At 47.0% G+C, this 23,644-nt stretch overlaps 3 protein-coding genes across 7 annotated transcripts; 1 reads left to right on the top strand and 2 right to left on the bottom strand.

Moving 5' to 3' along the window:
- Window positions 1-55: 55 nt before the first annotated feature.
- On the bottom strand, window positions 56-5,020 carry acsl4b (acyl-CoA synthetase long chain family member 4b). Of its 3 annotated transcripts, none has more exons than XM_047050467.1 (5): window positions 3,877-5,020; window positions 1,441-1,677; window positions 1,035-1,212; window positions 603-712; window positions 57-337 (listed from the first exon to the last, which is right to left on the bottom strand). In XM_047050467.1, exons 2-5 carry the CDS (start codon window positions 1,666-1,668, stop codon window positions 140-142), a joined length of 714 nt encoding a protein of 237 aa, XP_046906423.1. In that variant the 5' UTR covers window positions 1,669-1,677; window positions 3,877-5,020; the 3' UTR covers window positions 57-139. The 3 variants fall into 3 exon arrangements, with proteins under 3 accessions (XP_046906422.1, XP_046906423.1, XP_046906424.1); XM_047050468.1 differs by having other exon boundaries at window positions 1,441-1,674; XM_047050466.1 differs by lacking the exon at window positions 3,877-5,020 and having other exon boundaries at window positions 56-337; window positions 1,441-3,868.
- Window positions 5,021-5,832: 812 nt separating this feature from the next.
- On the bottom strand, window positions 5,833-10,902 carry ercc6l (excision repair cross-complementation group 6-like). Its single transcript, XM_047050462.1, has 3 exons — window positions 10,645-10,902; window positions 10,020-10,061; window positions 5,833-9,813 (listed from the first exon to the last, which is right to left on the bottom strand). The coding sequence occupies exons 1-3, from the start codon at window positions 10,704-10,706 to the stop codon at window positions 6,051-6,053; spliced, it is 3,867 nt and encodes a 1,288-aa protein (XP_046906418.1). The 5' UTR covers window positions 10,707-10,902; the 3' UTR covers window positions 5,833-6,050.
- Window positions 10,903-11,763: 861 nt separating this feature from the next.
- On the top strand, window positions 11,764-20,737 carry LOC124488021 (arf-GAP with Rho-GAP domain, ANK repeat and PH domain-containing protein 1-like). 3 transcript variants are annotated; one of them, XM_047050463.1, is made up of 28 exons: window positions 11,766-11,837; window positions 12,680-12,786; window positions 13,180-13,317; window positions 13,416-13,485; window positions 13,583-13,703; window positions 13,797-13,999; window positions 14,278-14,384; window positions 14,744-14,943; window positions 15,122-15,207; window positions 15,428-15,610; window positions 15,720-15,894; window positions 16,043-16,168; window positions 16,513-16,648; window positions 16,769-16,871; window positions 16,991-17,186; window positions 17,289-17,498; window positions 17,626-17,841; window positions 17,998-18,103; window positions 18,237-18,384; window positions 18,471-18,548; window positions 18,725-18,790; window positions 19,058-19,175; window positions 19,321-19,434; window positions 19,624-19,757; window positions 19,964-20,046; window positions 20,159-20,209; window positions 20,319-20,382; window positions 20,519-20,737. In XM_047050463.1, the coding sequence occupies exons 1-28, from the start codon at window positions 11,805-11,807 to the stop codon at window positions 20,549-20,551; spliced, it is 3,405 nt and encodes a 1,134-aa protein (XP_046906419.1). In that variant the 5' UTR covers window positions 11,766-11,804; the 3' UTR covers window positions 20,552-20,737. The 3 variants fall into 3 exon arrangements, with proteins under 3 accessions (XP_046906421.1, XP_046906419.1, XP_046906420.1); XM_047050464.1 differs by lacking the exon at window positions 11,766-11,837 and adding an exon at window positions 12,348-12,563; XM_047050465.1 differs by lacking the exon at window positions 19,321-19,434 and having other exon boundaries at window positions 11,764-11,837.
- Window positions 20,738-23,644: the final 2,907 nt, after the last annotated feature.

Below are 23,644 nucleotides of genomic sequence, written 5' to 3'. Positions count from 1 at the left end.
CACACAGACACACCAATCACTAAATGGGATAACGCCAAAAGAGTATCAACAGCTCATGTATGACTGTGCTCCTATAATCCGGTGTTTTATCTGTGTCATGCTCTTAGGGACATAAGTATGACATCGATGCACTCGAGTGTTAACTTGACATTGTGTCTTTTTGGTGTTTGTTGTTGGGTGCGTTCCCCCCCCACTCACAGTTCTCCGACTTGGCTCCCAGCTCTTGTACAGCCTGCATGCTGTGGATGTGGACGTTGTCTGGGTAACCCGTCTTGCTGATGGTCTTGTTGTCCACGTAAATGATGTGTTTCAAGTTTGGCATCTCTCCCAGCGCATGCTGTACAGGACAGACGGATCGTTACAACGTGTTGACAGTGTTTCTTGGGGTTGTGCTGCAACGTGAAGGTCTTGTCCAAGTCAATGTTTCCAATTTGTGACCTCTAACAGAATGCGCTGTACAGCACAGACCTATCGTTACAATGTTTAAACGGTATCTCCTTGGTTTTCGTTGTCACAACCAGTTTTTTTTTTTTGGGGGGGGGGGGGGGGGGGGGGGGGGACATGCATTTGTTCTCATCCACAAATGAAGACATCAACTGTACTTTGAGTTTGGTCTCCAGAAGCTCAGCGCTAGTGATGAGGTGAGTGGCTCCACAATCCTTCAGTCCATAGGCCACCGCTTCCTCCCCCAGCGTAGCATATAGCGTCACCACTGCGAACGCAAGCACAGTTTCTCATTAGCGTCTCAGGTCAACGACAAAAAAAAACAAACCCCCAAAAATCACAGACGTGCGTCATACATTTACATTTAGTCATTTGGCAGACACTCTTATCCAGAGCGACTTACGGTAAGTACAGGGACATTCCCCCCTAGGCAAGTAGGGTAAAGTGCCTTGCCCAAGGACACAACGTCAATTGGCGCGGCCGGGGAATCGAACCAGCAACCTTCAGATTACTAGCCCGACTCCCTCACCGCTCAGCCGCCTGACTCCCTCTCATAACACCGGTGTCGTAACGGCGCGGCCGACACTCACAGGGAAAGTTGCGTCGGAAGCAGGCCTGTGCCGTGACCATCCACTCGGCCCGCGTCTCGCAGAAGAGGGCGATGGTGGCCCGGGGCTGCTGGCCCAGCGCCGCCAGGCCGCTCCCCAGGTGGTCGATGACCTGGTCCACCTCGTCGTAGGACTGCCACCTGTACTTCCCCAGGATCAGCTGCAACACAACACCCCAACATCATCCCCAAGGTGAGTCCGGCTGGCCTACTGCATCCAGGGCCGACGGGGAAACGCTATGAGCGTAGCTAGGACTTAGGGTCGACTCGCAAAGCCCTGGTTGGGAGTGCGAGCGAGGGGGAAAGGCGTGTGGGGGGGGGGGGGGGGGGGGGGGGGGGGGGGGGGGGGGGGGGAGAGTGTGTGGGGGGGGGGGGGAAGCGCCCGTTACCTTTTTGAAGACCTTCCCGTTGGGTTGCGTCTCGTTCTCCTCGCTCAACACCTCCCTGGTGCCGAGGCAGTCGGCTTTGCCGAATCGCTGCACGGCGTGCTTGAACAGCTTGTCCAGGGTGTCTTTGCCGTCAAAGTCCTCCCGGGCCAGAGAGTCAAAGTGGTCCACGGAGCGATAGGGCCCCTCGGGTTGGCCGGTGGTCGACTTGGCTTTGACTCTTTTGGCCATGGTTTTCTTCTTCCCCGGGTCAGTGAGCAAATACCACGGGACAAAGGTGATCAGCGTGTACAGCCACATCAACAGGTACACAGGCGAGAACACGATGTAATGCATGTCTATCTTGCCGCCCATGGTCGAGGAGGGGGTGGGGGGGAGTGATTGGTGCAGAAAGAGAGAAAAAAAGAGTGCTCTTGCGGAAAGAGAGTGCGGTTCAGCCAAATACTTCGGCACGGGGGCGTGGAAAGGTGGAAGACGATGTAGCCAGACGATTGGAATGAAAAAAAGCCCTGAAGGTGCGGGTCTTTGTTGCAAGCTTTACAGGTGGGTAGCAAGGTGACTTATGGAGCGATGGTTGTGCGGAAGGAGAGGGGAGGTTGGAAACACGGAGAGAAAGACAGAGAGAAATCAACGTTAGTTATTTGAAAGCTCGATAGAGGGTCCGCTACATTTCCCCAAGAACCCAAGATCAAAGATAGAGCAAATGTTGTGAGATGTTGTGAGATAGCCCAAAGTTACTGCTGTTCGTTTCCCAGGAGAGCCCATGTCTGCGTTGCATGTCAAAGTGACGGGCCTTCCGAGCGCTGGTACAGCCCTCACACAAACCTCCCTTTGATTGCTCACAAGCAGCTGAGAATTTCAACACTTCTGACTTATTTTCCAGAACACAGCCATTGTTACATGAAGTATTGGTAGGCTTGCGGAATGGATGTCCAATCCCTAATCTCTAGGAACGAGTCATGCAAATCGAGATTTGATAGAAACGTTTGATTCAAAACCAAAGTCGTAATGGCAGGGTACAATGAATGCAGCTGAATGTGTGTGAGGCTTGTGTGGGACAGGAAGCAGAGCAGAATTGATTCCTCAGCCTTCTGCAGTTGATCAACAGATCCTTTGTCTAACAATTCAGATCGTACGATCATTTGACGAAGGAATAATAATGACTGTAAAGTGTTAATGAAAATGTCCCCTGGAGAAAATTGCTATATGTAAATAGACAAAACAGATAGGTCGGAGGCTAAGCAGTTTAGCGCTTGAAAGTGAGGCATGGACGCCCAAAAAAACCACTGAGTTTAAGTCATTGCAGATAATTCCCTAAACAATTACATAATTGAAAGATGTACCACTTTGTGCAGAATGGTTGGTATTAGCCTACCTTCTTTACACTATTGACAGTAATATTACTACTATTACTACTACTACTAATAATAATAATAATAGGCTAAAATAATAACAAATTATAGATGCCACAGCCTAAATTGGTTTATATCATCTTTACTTTTTAGGTAAAGTAATTTCACACGGAGATTACTTGAAATCCTTTAAGGGAATCAGGACTCATGACATCATTAAGAACTCCTTGTTCTAAGAGGAAAATAAGCCGAACAACACATTGTTTTGGGAGTCGAAGATCGTCTTAAAAATATTAGCCATGAAGGAAATCTCTGTTGACAGAATAGCCATTTTAATCTCTCAAACGTCAAAACATGAAACTGTCCCAAAAAGGATGCCTTCTAGGCACGGATAAACCTCAACCTGGCCGAAACCTGATTCCAATCAAGCAGCCAACCTGTAGAAGTGCTTAAGAACACAAGATTCTCATCGGGAGTGGTTTACAGCGCTCATGTGCAACTGATCTGTCTAATCCCATTTGCTACTATTGATACCAAGGAAAGACGGTCCAAAGGAATACGCTAGAATGCGCATAGTATTTGCAACATACGTAATTAATGGAGACATTGGTAATTTTTAAGATTTTACATTAAGTGTTTTCGCCAGTCTTAATCTCTTTATCCACTGATGACTAATTTGACGCTGACAAGTAAAATATTCAATGTTTCGACCATTGAGAAGTCTACTTTCGCTGAAAATCAACGCTCATACACAAAAATGTGATACGTATAAGCCTATCAAACTGGCAAACTATTGAATTATGTAGGCTATCCCATTCCCAAATTCTGATGCCACGTATCTGATTTAACCCAACGTCCAATCGTAAATCTTTTAAAGTGATACACATTTCAATGTATTCCATCTGACTGAGGAAAGACAATGAGCCAATGAAAAGACTAAATTGACTATATGCAAATAATGTGTTAAGTACGGTTACGCAAAACACTAGTTACTAAGAACAATGATTCATTGACTATGTATAATTTGCCATTTTCAGTGGACAACGGTTACGCAAAGCACTACTAAGAGCAGGTAGTTCTAGCTTACCTTAAGTAGACAAACTGCGCTGTAAAGTTATTTTTCGTTGAAGGAACACTTCTTTATTTTTAAGAATTTAAGAACTTTCTTGGTCAACGCAACAATCTTTTTGTCTGTGCTGTTCTTGTTCCTGGAAGGTCCTCTTATAGAATTGACACATGTCCTTGTAACCGCCCATACTTTTAACCGGTTAGGGTGTATTTGACAGGAAGTGATGAAGATGTTTCTTCCAAATGTACTCGGAGTACCTGGTACTGCTGTGAGTGACTAACCCTTTTTCCTAGCGCCCATGTTTTAAACCCAAAACGTTCACGCTTCAAGACAAACACAGTTGTATCCTCATGCAATAACGTACACAAAAGAATGAAAGCAGTTGACCCACATAATCATGCTTTCGTACGTGTCTGGCCTACCAGTGCAATCCTTTGGATAGTTTTTTTTTTAACATGTTGTGTAGGTTGTATACCAATTAGGTTGCAATACAAAACGTTGCAATATTATTTGAAATTCAGGTAGACTGTTTTATAGAACACGTTCATGTTTTTTTTTTTAGGACTAGGGCTTGCATTTAAGGGGTAGTCGTTCGAATTGTAATGGCTACACTATCAAGTCACATAGTAAACAGCGTCCAGACCATAGAAAACAACAAACGCTTGAAGTGCTAGAGCTATCTATAAAGAAACGCTAGATATCGTCAGCTGTGTACATGCTTTGCTGTTCTCAATTCATGCATTCATTCATTCATTGTTGTTGTTGTTTTGGGCTGCTTTCCTATAGGACTCGCTCGGAGACATCAAGAAATGTAATCCGTTATCTTTGACATGATTCATCAGGGTTTTCACAAACGACACCCATTAATTATCTAGTAGACTCTACAACGTAACATATGCACCGCACTGCTCCAAAAGAACAACTTCTTAAATGAGGGATCATTCTAACGAACGATAATGTATGCTCTGTCTATCTACAAAGACAGCTAGCGCGGGCTTAATTCCCTTCCTGAATTTTAGACACCTAGTTAGCAATATGCCACGAATATTATTCCACGCAGCTAAATAAAACAGCTGACAATTCCCCCAAAATATATAACTGTTTTATTAATCTCCCAGTGTCGGTTAAGGGTGCTAGCTAGTATAACAAGTTAGCTTATCATTCTTACCTCAACACAGAAGTCGAGACGTCGGGGACCTACCCACAAATATGAATGACCGATAGTAACCTAAAGCAGAAAAGAGACAATCCGGAAACTTTGCGTCATATGAGTCCATATCTCTCAGCCAATGTGCTTGGGTCTGCGTCACATTGATTGGGGTCGGAAAATTGCATCAGTAGTTGTCTTGTATTTATGTCATCACGCTGAAATTTTAATATAAACTGGGCATGACCAATGCAGACGCAAGCGTGCGTACATTCCAATTTTCTTCAAGTTTTTTCAAATTCTTTCCTCCGTTTTCCTGTGAGTTTTTCCTTGTCTTCCTTGGGTGTTGCGGTTGGTTGAGGTGTATTTCTATGGGCGATATGTGAACCCCTCTGTGTTTGTAGGCCTAATAAAGGCTATACAAAACATGTGATTCATTACGTTCATTTGTCTTTGTCTCATTGTAAGACTACTGAAGGCCAGGATGGGCCTAAAGCCTAAAAATATATATCAGAGCCCATATTTTTCTGAAAACGGATTATAAAGAATTAAAGCGACAACTCGTAAACAAGATAGTTACAACTAACGTGATGTGATCAGATGTAGGTATTACTTGAGGTCAAACTGGAGCTGGTTCTATTGCGTGATTAGTGCGCCACCAAGTGGCGTTTACACGTGTGCAGTAATTTTAACTGCTACAGTGATCTAAAAAGCTTTCCATCATAACGTGTTAAATTGAAAGTACACAAATAATAAAACACTTTTAAACCAAAAAAATGTTTTATTTTACTGACAATTATTGCTTTAATACAGTACTTTCTCAAATTGTCAACTGGTATATTTGTTTACAAATATGAACAAAAATCATCTCAATACAACCTGACTTGGTGTAAACAATGAAAATGTGAGAACATGATAATCATTGCTTCCCTAACACATTCTAACACTTGTATTACACCTAGAGCACATACATAATAGGAATATGCTTCTATCTACTGTAGGCATTTATAAAAATAAAAAAAAATTAAAGTTTAGTTAACTGCTTTCATTTTGTATGTATTTTTCGGTACAGTTGAATTGTCAACAGCTGGATTTCAGGGTCACCATCTTGAATGTCTAATGCCCTCAAAAAGCAGCTCAAGGCATCGCCAAGTTTACCCTCTGTGTAACACTGTTTCCCCATTTTTACAAGTGATTCATAAGTTTTCCCCTCAGTCACAGATGAATCGTTCTTTTCCATTTCCAATGTGTCAGACTTTGAGACATCCATTTTAGCAGTGTAGTGATCCATTCTCTCACTAGACGCAAGCTCAGGATCACTGGTCGATTCTTCCAGCATACTTTCTTCATCTTCTCCCGTTTCGGAATCTCCGACGTTCATCGACTCATTTCTTCCTCCCTCGCTTTCATCGTTCTCAGTGTTCGGCGTTTCTCCGCTGGGCTCCTCCTCCTCCTCCTCCATCAGAGACTCGGCATTCGTCCCATTCGTCTCTCCTCCATTGCTTTCGCCATCAGAGTGTTCATTTGAAACAGCAGCATCATCATCATCCATGTCTTCTTGCAGGTCCTCTATATCCTCAATTACAGATTCCACAAAGGACCGTCTCGATGCCACTGAGGTGTTCCCTCCGAAGCTCTTTCGGACCCTGCTGGGGGTGGACAGAGTTCGGACCAATTTGGGTGTGGAAGATCCCAAACCTTTAAAGGGTTCGTCTAATTCACTCACGTTGGAATCGCAGCCCTCCTCGTCTTCCTCGCTGTCGTAAATGAGCGCGGCCCTGTTCTTTTTTTTGGTGTGGATGAAGGAGTCGTTTACGGACTGGTCCGCATCGGAGACGTGGGTTCCGTCGAGACTGAAGGCATTATTCTCTTTCAGGGATTTCACGGCTGGGCTTTCTCCTTCAATGTAGCTGCCATCCATCTGCAGTGCAAACCCTGAATTCCCCCCCTGGTTCTCCTCGGGTTCCTCTCCCGAAGCATCACTGGCACTGTCCTCCCATTTTAAATTGAAACTACTTGGAAGAAACTCCAAGTCGTCCTCTACTTTTGAGGGTGTTTCTTTAGGACTCCCTTGGCTGATATTTGACGTCTGTAGCATAGACAGTCGATGATTCTTCAGGGGTTTGACAGGCAAGTCTCTCGCGTCTCCCGAGGATTCACGCGGATGATTCAGTGACGGGCTTTTAAGTTCAGAAGAGAAGTACACATCTTGGTGTTTGTCTTGTTTATCGGGTGAGGGAGTGTCTGCTCGACTGTTGTGTTCCGCAGGTGAAGTGGCATTCTCTTGACCGCTGAGCTCCACACCGTTAGTAGTCATGTCACCCTCCTTCACCGGGAAAGACTCGTCGATCACCTCTTGAACAGAATCGTCAAGCGCGTCATTATCCGCCAGTACCTCCTCAGGAGACAGATCCATGGAATAGTTGACGTCATTGTTTTCCTCACTCCGTGTCGGCGTATTTGGATCTTCTATGCTTTCATCCACAGTTAGATCAACAAACTTGTCACTCAGATTAAGTATGTTGCTCTCAACTCGCGACCCAGTTTGGGTAAGATCAACAAGCGCAAAGCTGTTTTTAGGAGAGGGGGGGTTGGGGCCGGGGCTTGGACCCTTGGGTTTCCTCTCAGTTGATCCCATTGTGTTCTGTGGTGGTTTTCGCAGCCATGCTGGCTCGGTGCTAGATTCAATGCTTTCTTTAAGCTGCTTGTGCAAGTCGGACTCGGCTATCATCAGCTCGTGAGCTTTCTGGACCCGGTTCTCGATGTACTGGTGGGATTCCTGATCCTCGGGATGATCTTCTTGGTTATGCGTTTCATTGGAGAACATGAGGTCATGGTCGGAGATGCCAAACATCTCCATAGTGTGAAGGTAGGCGATGTGTTCGTCGAGCTGAGGGTCACTGCACCTCTGGGTCGAGTGCAGTGACTGAAGCTGCAGCTGCGTGGAGGAGGACCGGGTGTCTTGCAGCGTGAAAAGCTCCTTCAGCTCTTGTCTACTGAAGTACCTGAATGGATTCTTTTTGTCACCCGTGGTCTGTCGGATCAGAGAATCTTTGAACACCTGCCGCCTGTAGATCTTCTCCTCCACCGTACCGCAGGTGATCAGCCTGTATATGATGACATTTTCCTTCTGTCCAATTCGATAGGCCCTGTCGACCGCCTGTGCGTCGGTGGCTGGGTTCCAACTGGGATCGAAAATAACCACCCTATCGGCGGCAGTCAGCGTGATTCCGACCCCTCCCACTTGTGTCGTCAGGAGAAAAACAGAGTAGCGCTTGTCGCTCTGGAAGACAGTGATGCGTCGCTCTCTCTCGGCGAGGTGAATCACAGTGCCGTCGACTCTCATGACCTTGAAGCCCATGTTGACCAGGACTCGCTCCATGATGTCCAGCATCTTCCTCGACTGGGAGAAAACGAGCGTGCGATGGCCTTCTTCCTTGAGCCGGAGCAGAAGGTCGACAAGGAACCTCAGCTTGCCCGATTCCGATATCAGCGTTTTGTCCGATATGTTGTCGATCATGTTGGCAGCGGACGCGTTTTCATCGTTGACGTTTGCGGACGTTCCTTCTTCCAGGCCGAGCTGAGCAACAGCCCTGGCAGAGAGGAGTCTCGGGTGGTCGCATAGTTTCTTCAGGATGTTCAGTTCGGCGAGTGGTGACCTGGTGGTCATGAGCAGCTCCTTGATTTGGTCCAAGGATAGAAACTTATTGTAGATGTCCTCTTGAATTGGGCTTAGGTATGTCCAGATGATGAAGTCATTCTTTCTGGTCAGGGTCGGCATTATAGCGCCGCCGCGCCTCCGAATATCTTTGGAGCCGTCTGCCTCCGAGTCGTCGCGATTGGCCGTTTCAGATTCCTGCTTCTTTCTCTGCACCTCGGCTTTGGTTCTCCTCAAGAAGTACGGGTCGATGATGGTCATCAGGTTCTCCGACATCTTGAGTCCCAGGGCCTTCTCCCCTGGGGTGGCATCTTTCTCCCTTGCCCGGGTGATGGGATTGTCATATTCCGTTTTAAAAGTCTTGGCTGTCCCAAGGAGAGCCCCGTGACAAGCAAAATCAAACAGAGCCCATAACTCTTTTAGATTGTTCTGGACCGGAGTACCGGTCAGAAGTAAACGATTCTGCGCAGGTATGGCACTGGCACTTTTTGCCGTCTTGGTCGACGAGGTCTTGATTTTGTGCGCCTCGTCCAGGATGACGTAATCCCATTTGAATTCGCCGCCGTGGTAAGATGCGAGAAGCTCCCAGTTGTTGATCAGCATTTGGTACGTCGTAATAATGACACCCCCTCTCCTTTGAATCTTCTCCAGGTTCCGGTTTCGCTCGGTTTTGCTTGAACCGTGAAACTCTTTGACTCGCATCCCGGGGGTCCACTTGGCAAACTCTTTGACCCAGTTTTTGATGAGTGATGTTGGCATGACCAGGAGAGCATGTTTCACCAACTCAGCATCATACATGCCAGAGAGGAATGAAATCACCTGAATGGTCTTTCCCAGGCCCATGTCATCAGCAAGAATTCCCCCTTTCCTGCCATAAAGACCATATAGAAAAGCGACACCCTCTTTCTGGTAATCATACAGTTTGTCGTAAAGATCTTTGAAAAGCATTAGACCACAGTTATTCACATTGACAAAGTCCTCAAACTCATCCTCAGAGTTTTGCTGTTCCATCTCTTTAATTGCTTCTTTGAGTTTCTGTATCCTGCCTTTAAGCTTGTCACTTGGGTGGATCTTGTAAGCCAACTGAAACAGTTCCAATGACTTTGACATGTTTCCTTGTCTTGCAGCATCTTTTCCCTCCTTGACATACCTTGAAGACGACACAAGCATGTTAGTGGCCTAGTAGTTCATTCATTCTTCGAACATGCAATCCATGCTTTAGAATATGTTGTAAGTAAAGATAAGAAAACATGTAATTCAGAAGCCGACGCTTAAGATTCGCTTTTAACTGATGATAAACGGTTTTCATATGATGTGTATGTGCATGTGTGTTGGAGTGCTAGATTTTTTGCTTACCCATGATAAGTGTCCATCTTGTCCGTGGTCATTAGCGATGACCTGATTGGAACAGTAGAAAACATGCATTACAAATACTCACCAAGTTTGTGCATTGAATGTGCAATAAAAGGTGTACTTCTCACGGCACTACTAGTTTTGACAATGACCTGCATTTGATGTGAATGTACCCGTCTCTCTTTGCCTCATTCCCAATATTTAACGAGTACAAAAACGTTGTGGTCCAAACTATGAGTAATCATAACAAGCACCTAGCTACTAAGTTAACGGGTTCCCCGCTCAAACCAGACGACACGACGTAGCTTAGCTAGTACTGTGGTGCTACGTACTAACTAAAATGTTTATGATCGATTACTGTCTGTGAAAATACTGTAGCAGGTCATGGTTGGTTATGTAGCTGGCTTTGTTAATAGGCTATCGCAAATCTAATTAGCTAGCTAGCGAATAACTTAGCTACAGTGAAGGGGGCTGTGTATATATTTGAATTATCTAACTCATTTTTCACTCAGTCATTAATTTGTACCTTTATGGTTATGACAAGCCAGAGAGATTCCCTTCATCCCAGTACAGTATGGTTAACAATGAATTTAGCTAGATTACATAGCAGAAGTTATTTGCAACTTACTTGTCTAATTTCTCACATATTTCCGTGACTCGAACCTCGTCCATGTGCTTTGCGGCATCCATTCTCTTTTTTCGGTTTTTGTGATCATTCAAAAACCATTTATTAGTTGGCTAATTTAGATATATGTTCACATGCTCTTGTCTAGCTTGAGGAAAAATGAGGATATTTCTGTCGTGTTTGAATCTATAACTGTTATCCGCGCCACAGGTATTCAAACAAATCAACTAGCTTGGTTTTACACATGCGCAACATATTGGCCAATAGTATTGTAGGATATCCCGTGTACGTTTGCTAACCCGGAAGTTAGTGCCCGCTGCTGAAGGATGGGGTGGAGCCATAGAGTTAATATAACATCTTTATTATCTCTATGGGGTGGAGCAGCCATAGATGTTTATATATATCTATGGGAGCAGAAACCACATAAATAAGAAATGAGAACCACACAAGTCTATGATGAGAACACAATGTTTTGGCTTTGTTTCCTGTTTAAAAGGAGGGGGGGGGGGGGGGGGGTAGTTTGCTATTTCATGATTGCTGTGAGATGTATTTTTTTGTTATATGTAAATATTTATATATCTTTTTTTTTTTAAATGTATCTGGGTTTTGTCAGAATATTTAGCACCAGGCCCAGGTGAGTGCTGACAAAGACTGTAATATCACGATGTCAATCAAATGTTATTTTAAGTGTTAACTGTTAATTTGTGTGAGAACGACTGGGTATTGTATTTTGCAGCATAGCTTACCAACAGCAACCTACCCTAGAAGTAAGACAAATGTTGTTGTTTCTATGATCACTTTTATTGTCACTGAATCAGTAACTAGTAGGCTGTCTTTCCCGACCCCTATGTCTCTCTCTCTCTCTCTCTCTCTCTCTCTCTCTCTCTCTCTCTCTCTCTCTCTCTGTCTCTCTCTCTCTGTCTCTGTCTCTGTCTCTCTCTCTCTCTCTCTCTCTCTCTCTCTCTCTCTCTCTCTCTCTCTCTCTCTCTCTCTCTGTCTCTGTCTCTCTCTCTAGCTCCCCCCCCTCTCTCTTTATCCCCACCCTCTCTCTCTCTCCCCCCCTCTCTCTCTATCTCCCCCCCCCTCTCTCTCTATCCCCCCCCCCCTCTCTCTCTCCTTTATCTGTCCATTTCCTCATTTCACACAGATAAACCACCTTTCTCATGCCAGCATTAAAAGTTGGTCTACAGAAGTTGGTGAGTTTGGCATTATACATACATATACATTATACACAATACACTTTGTGTGACTTAGTGCTCGCTTTACCAGTCAACTGAACCATTGCTTTCAGAACTATATAGTGTTGACATGTTATTACTAGCAGGTTGCACAGTGAATCCTTAGAGCTACAGCAATCTGCAAGTGATGTTGGGCAAGTGTAAACTGTGGCACTGTTAAAAAACCATACAGATGTGGTTGGAACCGAAAGATGGCTTGACAGAGGCTTTTTGATGATCTACAGTTTCATAAGGAACATTAAAAATCCTCTTAGACCTGTCCCTATGGGTCACTTCCTGTTCATAAGTTGACTTTAGATATAAGGTATATTGTCACAGAAATGATTGTCATCTTGACAGGTATTCTGTCTCTGAACAAATGGACTAATCTTGACATTGATATTGTTCCTTTTGATTTATACGTGCGATCGAGTTGGCATAGCACATGGCTGTTTTTTGTTTTTTCTTATGAGGTATTTAATCGTAAATAGTTTATCTAATGTTCCCAGTAATATTGTTTTGTGAAGGAGTTATACCTGAACGGTCACATATTTGTTATCGCCACCAGAATGTGAGGTTCATTTCCCAGCATGGGATTGTTTAGATGTTGTTTTTCCTGTAGCCGGTTGGCACAGAGGTAACTTGGCAACTCTTGCCACTCTCTTAACATTACAAGACAACAGAGAAAAGACGATGGAGCGCAAGGTAACATGAGGCTGAAGAATGTCACCGTTTGCACATTCGCTTAACAACGAGGGGTTGATATTCGATTGGTAGTTGTACATTTCAGATTTGTTCTTCTTTGCTATCTTTTCTAACAGGTGGACCAGTTGCGTGCACTTCAGAAGTGTTTTATGAGTATGGAGGAGCCTGTAAATATGAACAACTCTGAAGACGCCGACAGCGATCTGTCCACACACAGAAACAGGTGCGTCTGTCTATGTTGTTTATTCGTGTCCGCTTTTGTATGTTGATCAATGGTTCTCTCATGTCTTTCACTTTCAATACAGAAGCTTATATGAAACTCTGTTGCAGGGGCGTCGTTAGACCCTTTTTACTGGGGGCACACGCCCCAGCATGAGTGTCCCTGCCAAAGCTAAACTTGCGTCCCTGAACTGTTGTATAGTGGGTTAAGCAAGGGGAGTTTCTACAGCCTTGTAGTGCGTTGTGCGCAGCAAGCTTGAAAGAAAAAAGGGATTTAAAAAGGGGCCTGTGCCCCAGTAGAGTTTGATGTCTAACAATGCCCCTGCTCTGTTGTACATTCTGTGTTTCTGGACTACAGCTACATAGTAGCAGTATGTTTGATTCTGTCCACTCTCAGGAGTAGGTCATCCTTTGACGAGGGCAGTCTCTACATTTCCTGCACTCGTCCACACAGCCTTGTGGATCCTGGGAAGCCGTATTCTTCCCACTCCCCTGTCATTAAGACGGGTTGGCTGGACAAGACCCCGCCTAAGGGGTAAGGGAGGAAGCGAGAAACAAGAGCTCCAAGAAAGACATCCTGTGTGCTTGTGTGGGCTTGTCTGTTATTAAAGTAAAGCCTTGCCTTATTTGCAGGACTCTGATCTTTCAAAAGCGCTGGGTGACGCTGGATGCAGAGTTCCTGAGATACTATCAAAACGAAAAGGTTCAGTCGCGCGGATGATCTTTTACGACACAATTTTACACTGACGACCGTGAAATGAATCGGCATCTGTCACGGTATTCCTCCCTTCTTTCCTCAGGAGGTGTTTTCGAAGCGATTCATCGCTGTCTCAACCATCGCCGATGTGCTAAGCGTCGGAGAACAGAAGTTTGAGGTGGTGACGAAGAACAGGACTTTCTTGTTCCGTGCCGAGAACAGTGGTAGGGCCTCTGCTCAGAAATCTAATAATAGAAAATACCGCTACTGTTATTGTCATAAGTGTGTAATCATTATTTAATCATTATTATTTTTAGCCGTCAGGGGCGAGTGGGTGGCAGTCCTTAAAGAGACCATCCAGCAGCTCTGCTCCAACGGAAAGACACGTTCTCCAAGCTTAAGTGATGCGGGAGGGGACAGTCGCGGGGAGAAGCAAGGATACCTGGAAATGAATGGGTCCCGCTCCAAACTTTTTATTGTCGTCAGTGCAGACAGAGTGTTCCTCTACCTGAACTCAGAGGTACTTGTTTGGGTATTCCATCGGGATGGTTCACTAAACACAAATATAAATGTCATGTTTCAGACGCAGTGCTCAAATATCCACCCCACCTCTTATGAAATCCATTGATGCTTGGATTTCAACAGACTGATAAACCTCATTTGTAACATAACTCGACGGAGCATTAACATGGCTGCATGTTCTCTTGATGTCTTTTATTCGGTATCTCAGTGTCGTTCATGGGTTAGGTACAGACCGTTGTGGAACTCCTCATCTCTAACATGACATCTTCTCATCAGGACCGCAGCCAAGGGATTGGCATCACGTCCATCGACATGAACATGGGCAGCGTGAAGAGCACCGACCCACGCGCCTTCAGCCTCAACACATGCTACAAGCCCTTCAGGTGAGACGCATGCTACAAGCCCTTCAGGTGAGACGCATGCTACAAGCCCTTCAGCCTCAACACATGCTACAAGCCCTTCAGGTGAGACGCATGCTACAAGCCCGTCAGGTGAGACGCATGCTACAAGCCCTTCAGGTGAGACACACGCTACAAGCTGTTCAGGTGAGACACATGCTACAAGCCGTTCAGGTGAGACACATGCTACAAGCCGTTCAGGTGAGACACATGCTACAAGCCGTGAGACGCAATGACCTTGGGCCCTCCTCATGACCCACAGTCCAGTCCCCACCACGCACTGTAGCCTACAACGTCAGGGGGGAATCCGCACGAGTGCTAATCACCCGCACCCCGTTTTGTAGTTTTGTGGCAGAGACAACGCAGCAGAGAGATGAGTGGGTGGAGGCCATGCAGGCCTGCATCGGCCGCTCTCTGTCCAGTGACACGGTGGTGTGGAGCGTCTGGGTCGAGGAGTCCAACCGGCGCTGTGCCGACTGTGGGGCCGAGGACCCAGACTGGGCGTCTGTCAATCTTTGCGTGGTCATCTGCAAGTGCTGTGCAGGTACTGGACCACCGTAAATAGAACAGGAATTAAGCAACAGGGATTTGGGCGCTCGACACATCCCAGTTTAAGCTGATCGCCGTCGTGCCGTCTCTGACATAGATCAGGCATTACTAATCTACCGCCGATAGATGAACCTTTTGCAGTATCTAATCGATCTTCATTTGGATACATTTAGGAGTGCATAGGAGTCTTGGGCAGAGTGTATCTAAAGTCCGCAGTCTGAGGATGGATGAGAAGGTGTGGACTGACAGCCTTGTTCAGGTAGACACACACCTCACATAATTTTATAGTCAAGAGGAGTCACATGACACCTGCAAGTGTACAGTAGCAGTGACCAGTAGCATTGTTACTACAAGGGAACAAGTAACTTCCTTTGTGAATGAACACAATATTGCAACTGTGACGACTTCTGCTTTCACGAACGTGAGCTATTTCCCTTCCGTCGAAATGACAATGTCTGTCCCATCTTTTCATTCAAAAGGTGTTCGTCCAGCTAGGCAACGACCGCTCCAACCTGTTCTGGGCCTCAAACGTTCCGCCAAGCGAAACTATCCGTCCTTCAAGTAACAATGAGGAACGCCAAAACTTCATCAAGACCAAGTACTGCCAAAGAAAATACAGACAGTACCACCGGCTGTTTGGATGTCAGGAAGACCTCAACAAAGTGAGTTGCTGTTTCTCTGTCCACCACCATGATATCTATTTTTACAAACGTTACCCAAGTATCATTCCTTTTTTCTTATGCCCCTTCTCTGCCCCCTTCGCTCTGTCAGGCTCTGTGCAAGAGTGTTCAAACAGGTGACCTGCTAGAGACAATGTCATTGGTCTTCTGCGGGGCTGACGTGAACTGCTCCACCGGAGACCCAGATGTGCCCAACCCTCTGTGCATAGCCCAGAACTATGGGCGGAAACTACTAGAAGAGTTCCTCTTTCATAACCTCAATACAGGTGACAGGACGTTTACCATTCACCCCCAACCGACGACAACCTTCACTGCAACACAACGTCCCTCAAATGGTTACGCAAAACTGATTTTGTTCCGGAAAAAAGCTGAACTTTTTGTGTCCGTACTTTTTAACTGTGTCCGTTCATCCAGAGTTTCCGGGGGTTCAGGACGTAGAGCGGGTCATTCCGCAGGTTGCTGTCCCGATCCCCCACGCTGGGATTTTGTTCAAGATCGGCTCCACGACGCGAGCAGTCACGGAGCGCAAGGGAAAAGGAGGTATGACGGTTCACGGGGGGTCAGATGGCTGAGCGGTTAGGGAATCGGGCTGTTAATTAGAAGGTTGCCGGTTTGATTCCTGGCCATGCGCAAAAAAAAACATTGTGTCCTTGGGGAAGGCATTTCAGCCTACTTGCCTCGGGGGGAATGTCCCTGTACTTAGTGTAAGTCGCTCTGGATAAGAGCATCTGCTAAATGACTAAAATGTAAATGTAACGTTCGTTGACACAATTAACTGTCAGCTGAAAGTCATTACCGACCCGGCGCAAAAGACAACTGACGTGAAACATCTGAAGTCAAATCAATGACAATGCGACGTTGTCCACCGTGTCGGGGCTATGCAGACTTCAGCCAACGGTGGTGCACTCTGGACAAGGGCGTCTTCAAATACTTTGACGGCGAGAAGCGTGCGCACCCATGTGGAGAGATCAAGATGAGTGACGTCCAGTGCCTCGTGGTCAATCCTTTAGGAAAACATGGGTGAGTCGGGGAGCAACGGACAAAACACCAGCCCTCCTCTTCCAACAGGACGGACACAAATCGTGTTCAACCCATGAAGCCTAAACTCTTTTCGTTCTTCTTTGACTCACCCCGAATCAGCTACTTGCATACCTTTGAGCTGTACCAAATCTCTGGTCGAATACACCTGTTTGGAGCCGACACTCCCGATTCAGTGCAGCAGTGGATCGAAACCATCGCCAAGGTAAGCTCGTTCCAAACTCACCAACAGCAAAACATTCACTATGAAATGCTCGGCACAGTGCTGTAACCGGGTGGACGACCAGGAAATCAAAAGTGACGCTGTGTCGTCATGTGCATCAGGCCATAGTGCCCCCGGAGGCGGAGGGTATGGCGAGCTGGTCCTTCGAGAGGGTGGGAAGGCTCCGCTACACCGAGGGGCCCAACCCACACTGCCCTCGAGCCTGCTGGGTGGCGGCGGGGGGCTCGACCCTCCTCGTCCTCCTCCACGGCACCGACAGACCAGAGAGCATCGACCTGCGCAAACTACAGGAACTCTGTGAGTCACAGGAGGGGGCGGGGTAGTCTTGGTGGTCATGTGACACAGAAAAAAAAAACCCCAGCAGTGTAAGTGATGGTGTGGGTCTGATTGTGGTCTCAGGCGTGCAGCCGGAGCCCGGGCCTGTGGTGCTGGTGGATAGAGGCAGGACTTTGCGTTTGGAGGGGGACCGGAGGGCTGACTTCCCCGGCTGGGCGAACAGCCTCCAGCAGGGGGCTGGGAGGGGTGACGGACCCCTGGACCAGCAACAACTGACCGGCACGGATGTCCCCGTCATCGTGGACCGGTGTCTCGGCTTCATCACACAGTACGGTGGGTGGCCAGAGTCACTAGACGGTTTGAGAAACAAGTCCCCTCGAGTTTTGTGCGTTCGGCTCAAACGTTCGTCAAGCGGCCATCTTTGTTTTGTGTTGATTTGTGTTTTTTTCCTCCCTCGCAGGCTTGAAATCAGAAGGGATCTACCGCAAGGCGGGCGTGCAGTCGAAGGTGACAGCCCTGCTGTCTTCTCTGTGCCTGGACGCCCGGCGCGTTCAGCTGACGGAGGGGGAGCACAAGGTGGACGACGTGGCCAACACTGTGAAACGGTTCCTCCGGAGCGTCCGCGAGGGAGTCTTCGACGGGGAACAGGCCTCCCTGCCGTGGCTCCGAACCGTGGGTGAGTGCAGGCGTGCCCGGAGAGACGGGTCTCCGGGGCATTAACCCCCCCCCTCCTCCCCGGAGGCGGACAGAACCGAATCCCAGCGTGGTGGCGTGTGAAAAGCCGCCTCGTCATCCGTTTTGTGCCTTCTTCTTCTGTGGTCTGCCCAAGCAGCTCTCAGCGAGACGAGTCGAAGGATCTCTCAATACCAGACCCTGCTCGCCAGCCTCCCCCCAGTCCACCAGGCCACCCTGGGGGCAGTCATCAACCACCTCTACTGGTGAGCCCCCCTGCCCCCCCCCCCCCCCCCCTCTTTTCTTCCCTCCTCATGTTTCCAATTCAACGGGGACGTCAAATGCGCTCAGCTCCTCACGCAAAACACTAATCTCCCGATCTGTGGCGTCAAAAACCAGTGTCCAGTGCTTCGCCGAGGAGAACAAGATGGACGCCCACAGCCTGTCCATCGTGTTCGGTCCCACCCTCTTCCAGGCCGACGGCACCGACAAGAGCGCCGGCCAGGTGGTGGAAGACCTCGTCCAGCACTACCAGGCCATCTTTGACGTGAGTGCGCGCGTCTCGAAAGGACGACGTCGACCGTCGAGGTTTGGAGAACGAAACCCATGGTTCCGCTTGTTCTCTCCTCGCAGGTCGACGCGGAGCACGTTAAAAGGCAGATCGAAATGATTTCCCACATCATCACAGCCAAAGAGGACCGACCGGATGAGGTGAGGGGTGTATGCTTAGCGCCACAGCACGCTCCTCGTGACTAAACCTTTGGGGAATGAATGAAGTGAATCGAATTGAAACCGCAGCATTTCGTGACATCCTCAATCTTGGTCCACTGGCGCATGGACTTTGTTTTGCGCCTGAATATCTGCCGAAATGTTCCTGTTTCCAACAGGAAACGCGCACTATATGTGGGATTTACCTGGAAGTGAAGGAGGAGGGATCAGAGCTGCTCGTCCAGGTCAGATTTGTCTTCATCCATCACGACCACCCCCTGAGATGTGCTTAGCCTTTTCACTCCTCTGTAGGTTGGGTCATAACATGAATGAATTTAACACAGATTCTTTTTTTTTTATAACACCACCCCATCTCTCCCGGTAGTACTTATTGGTGGGGACGTTTCAATGGTCAATGTTGACATGGTTACAGTAGGGGGCGTGTCCCAGTGATGTCTGATATTCCATCCGTGATCTAAGCCCCCCTTTGCCCCTCCCTTCCCGAACGGAAGGTGTCTCAGAAAACGACCGCTACAGACGTGGTTTCTGAGGTTCTGAGGCGGAGGAACATCTCTTCACAGCCGGAAGACTACTGGAGCTGCTTCCTGGTCAACGACAAGGATGACATGGGTAAAACAAGATATATGTATGGGTGAAGATGGGTGAACCACCATCAAGGTCATGTTTGTCAAATAAGTTACAGGACTCATAAGTATGAGTCTATAATGTTCACAAAGGGATTATAAGAGTACCATTTTCCCGGCTCCTTTAACAGAACGCCCTTTGCACTATCAGGAGCAAGTGCTCCCTGTATGTTTTTCACTTGACAAAGACTGCCACCTGGTGATCAAGAAAAATGACTACATGAAGACCATTTTAACATGCACGGGTAAATCAAAGATTTCCCATCCTCCTAAGAAAACAGAGGCCTTGAACCAACAAAACAAAAACTCCATTGTACTTATTCTTTAATCCTGTGAAATGATAGTAGTCAGTGCTTACTGTGTACTTCCACCTATAAATAAACCATAAATCAATTTCTGATTTCTGATTCTGATTTCTGATTTTTTTTTTATAGACGGCTGGGTGAACGTCACCAGGAATGGGCACGTCCAGTTCTGCGAGGAGAAGGGCCAACGAGCCAAGGGCAGCTTCAGCAAACGCTACTGTGTCGTCACGGCCACCTCCCTTGAGATTTACAAGACCCCAAAGGTAAGGCGACGAAGGGCTGCTTGCCTAAGACATAGCTCATTGCCTGCTGTGTCATAAGAGTTTCCTTTTTCAGACCGACCTTGCGGCACACGGTGCACCTTAACCTGCCTACTCGTACAACACTTGGAGACTTTTTATAGACTCTAAATATGTATTCGTTTTCATCGATGGATTATGAATGAAATGTGGTTGTTTTTTCTATGTAGAGTAACCATCCGGAAAAGGATTGTCACTTGCAGGCTCTGAAGGTCTACTGTGGCATCAGGAAGAAGCTTCAGCCGCCCTCAAGGTAAGACACGACTCAGGGCTTCAACTGGCTACACTGTCTGACACCGACTAGTGTCTACCTTCCAACGACTACTACTACCTTCCAACTTCTCTCTGTTTACTGACTCTGATAGCTGGGGGATGACCGTAGTGTGGACGCAAGACCAACACGAGATGCATAGATGGTGAGATTCGGCAGGAACTGTCGACTGTAACTATTTGACTGTGCGTTCGTTTCAAAGACACGGTTCTCCTTTCACTCCCATCCTGTCTACATCCTCTCGTTTTCCTCAGGTATCTGTGCTGCGAATCCGATCAGGAACTGACCGACTGGTTGGCTACGTTTTTTTTCCTCCAGGTAATCATGCGATTGCTATTGACATGTCATAAAGCCTTTTTTCTAGGCATATCACTTTTCACGTATGAATACGCTGACAGTCATAGTCTGTAGTAGGTCAGCTGTTTTACAGTAACACTCGTTAACTGTCTTCTAGCACCATGGTGACCTGTGGCCAGGAACCTCCTGATTTAGAGGCTGGTGAAGGGCTCTCCTCCCATCCATCTCCACATCATTCCAGCTATGGTTTCGGGAAGCCTTGATCAAGCCTTTTTCCCTCCCAAATGATGAATGTATATTTGTTACAGATTTTTATGATCTCAATGTTCTCTCTACGTAACGTTCTACATGTGGAATAAATGAAATGAAGTTTCGATATCTGGCTGATCTCTAGGTTGCATGTAACCGGTAGCTACAAGTTTGATTGTACCCGCATTCATCCTCTTTATTGCATGTTCCAACACAATCCCACTCTGAATGCGAACAGCACAGATATGAGGCAAAGCGTCACAGAAACGCTTCCTATTTGATGAGGAATTCCCACGAGTGACAATCTGATGAGAACACTGGGGACCATTAGCAGTCAAATGTTCTCAGATTAAAACCGGAGAGTTTCTGATGTGACCAGAGGTGGTTAGTCTAAACCAGCCATCACACGAGGCCTCCAAGCTGGCAGCTGTTACATTGCAGCTCTGCGCTATCGATGTAACAATCATTAACTGCCCCATTATCGAACAAGGATGGGTACGAAGATGAATGTGGGAATGTGCTGCTGCGTGCTCGACTCTGGACAGGAGTGAACGGGGAGAGCGATCTGGTTGCTGTTGCAGCCCCAGCATCGATCCAGCGCTGGGTTGAAACCCCAGAGGTTTGCTCCCCCCCCCCCCCTCTCTCTCTCTCTCTCTCTCTCTCTCTCTCTCTCTCTCTCTCCCTCCCTCTCCGTCTCTCTCCGTCTCTCACGCTCTCGTTATTCTGAGAGATGCTTCGTAGACTCCGAAACAGTGGCATCGCCGCATCCGACGCAAAGGAGGGCAATTCCTAGAGGGGTAGTCTGGCCTTGAAGGAGCGACTGGGTGTGGGGCCCTGTGACTGACAGTGAGTGTGGGATCGGTGCCACTGGAACACATGGGTCAGGCTTGTGGAAACTCCCTGTTGTGCAGGAGTCAGCCCTTCCAGCCGTCAACAGCTGCAGAAACGTAAGTGGCACTAAGGATGCTGGGTGGGTTCCGTCAGCCGTCCAGGAATTTGCATCTCAACCAAACTTGCTGACGTCTCTCTCCGCATAGTAAGATCAGAGATACAGTGTAGAGATACAGATAGAGTAAGATTATGGGGATGTTTTGTGTGACCACAGTGTGCCGATTCGAAGTGGGTTGTGACAAGGGTGATGGGTGTGCATGCTGGTTCCACGACCTCTTTTAAAGTTGTGAATCGGTCTGCTGTTCCATACAGATCCTGTTGGCCCATTTGTTGGTCACAGCCTTGATATTGACAGTTCAAATGATATTGACTTCAAAGCATGTATATGCATATGTGTATTACCAAGAGATAGACTCTGAGAGACCACGGGAAGGGTACATTGGCACCTCCCAGTCTCTGTTGTCGAGCTCATCGCCGCCTTTGATATGGATATGTGTGCAAATTCGGCGAGCCCAAAAACGCAGCCGTTTGAAAGGAAAAACGAGCGCAGCCTCTTTTCTTGTCGCAACTCCCCGAAACATTTGAATCGTTCAACTCGTGGAAGCTAAATCCCTTTTTCTGACCAGGATGACAAAAAGGTGCCAACCTGGTCACAATCCCAACCTTGTCCCTCACCGTCACACCTGTAGGTTGCTGTCCCTGGTTACCGAAGCAAACCTTTCCACTCTTCAGAATCAAGTCTTATGGGGTCAGATTGCTGAGCGGTTAGGGAGTCGGGCTATTAATCAGAAGGTTGTTGGTTCGATTCCCGGCCGTGTAAAATGACGTTGTGTCCTTGGGCAAGGCACTTCGCCCCACTTGCCTCGGGGAGAATGTCCCTGTACTTGAACTTGTACTGTAAGTCGCTCTGGATAAGAGCGTCTGCTAAATGACTGAATGTAAGTCTTAGGATTTAGCCGCGTGTCCAGCACAACAGGCCCCCCACCACTCTCCGTCTACCATAACATTTTATTGGTGTTCTTGTAGGCCTAAGTGCCTCCCACTCAATAAAATTGCTGTCTAATATCCTTTTATTTTGTCATTAGGGCCTTGGGCTGTGGAGGTAATGGGTTTACATCTGCAAACCCTGCTCGGGGGTAGTGACTCTGTCGTCCAGGAAACCACAATGCACTCCCACAATCCCCTTCCACCTTCCACCGTCTCCCTCGATGCTCTGCAACTAATTAGGATGTAAACATTGTGTGGGTCTTTGTGGGCTAGCTAGTGCCTCAAATCATCCAGACCTGGAGAGACTGAAGTTAAGATCAGATAGATAGATAAAAAGATTTGATTCTCACGTTCTGAAATCTGAAATCTGAAGTATTTTGAGTGGAAAAGGGTCTTAGTGATATTCTCAAAGATTCAAACTTTTTCACTTTTCAGAATTTAAAGAATTCCAGACCCCTCATTTCTCTCTCCTTATCAGTATCTGAGACATCCTACCCCTGCCTGCAATTTGTCCCTGTGGAAATCTGAATGATCATGCCATTGATCTCGCAAACACCCCCGAAGGGTGACAGTGTTTGTTACATTTAGTCATTTAGCAGACGCTCTTATCCAGAGCGACTTACAGTAACTACAGGGACATTCCCCCCAAGGCAAGTAGGGTGAAGTGCCTTGCCCAAGGACACAACGTCATTTGGCTTGGCCGGGAATTGAACTGGCGACGTTCAGATTACCAGCCCGATTCCCTCACCATTCAGTCACCTAACTCCCCCCTTGTTGAGTCAGGAAACATCATACATTCGAATGACATGATTCTGCCAGGGGTATGTGCCTTCCACAAAGAGGAACAAATGCTGCCTAATGTATTGTCAAGCCAAAGATTTTCGTCTTTCATTGCCTGAATGAGCAATTTATTCTTTTGGAGTAGTGTTCAGATAAATCATGCGCTCACTTCAAGTGATTGCACAGAATGCTCAAATTGCTTCTCATACATGGGGATTATTCTGGAATTTCTTCAAGGGAGGTGGTTGTTTGTATGATATTCACACACATTTTTTGATGTCTGCGGTTATGCATTTGTGTTTTCATGCATTCCTTTTCCTAATTAGAGAATTCTTTAGATCACTTCTTTTTTTTTTTTTTACACATTTCTCCTAAG

The sequence above is a fragment of the Hypomesus transpacificus genome, unplaced genomic scaffold, assembly GCF_021917145.1.
Source record: "Hypomesus transpacificus isolate Combined female unplaced genomic scaffold, fHypTra1 scaffold_116, whole genome shotgun sequence".
Taxonomy (NCBI): Eukaryota; Metazoa; Chordata; class Actinopteri; order Osmeriformes; family Osmeridae; genus Hypomesus; species Hypomesus transpacificus.
The sequence above is the reverse complement of the archived record's forward strand: the minus strand, read 5'-3'. Positions and strand labels throughout refer to the sequence as shown.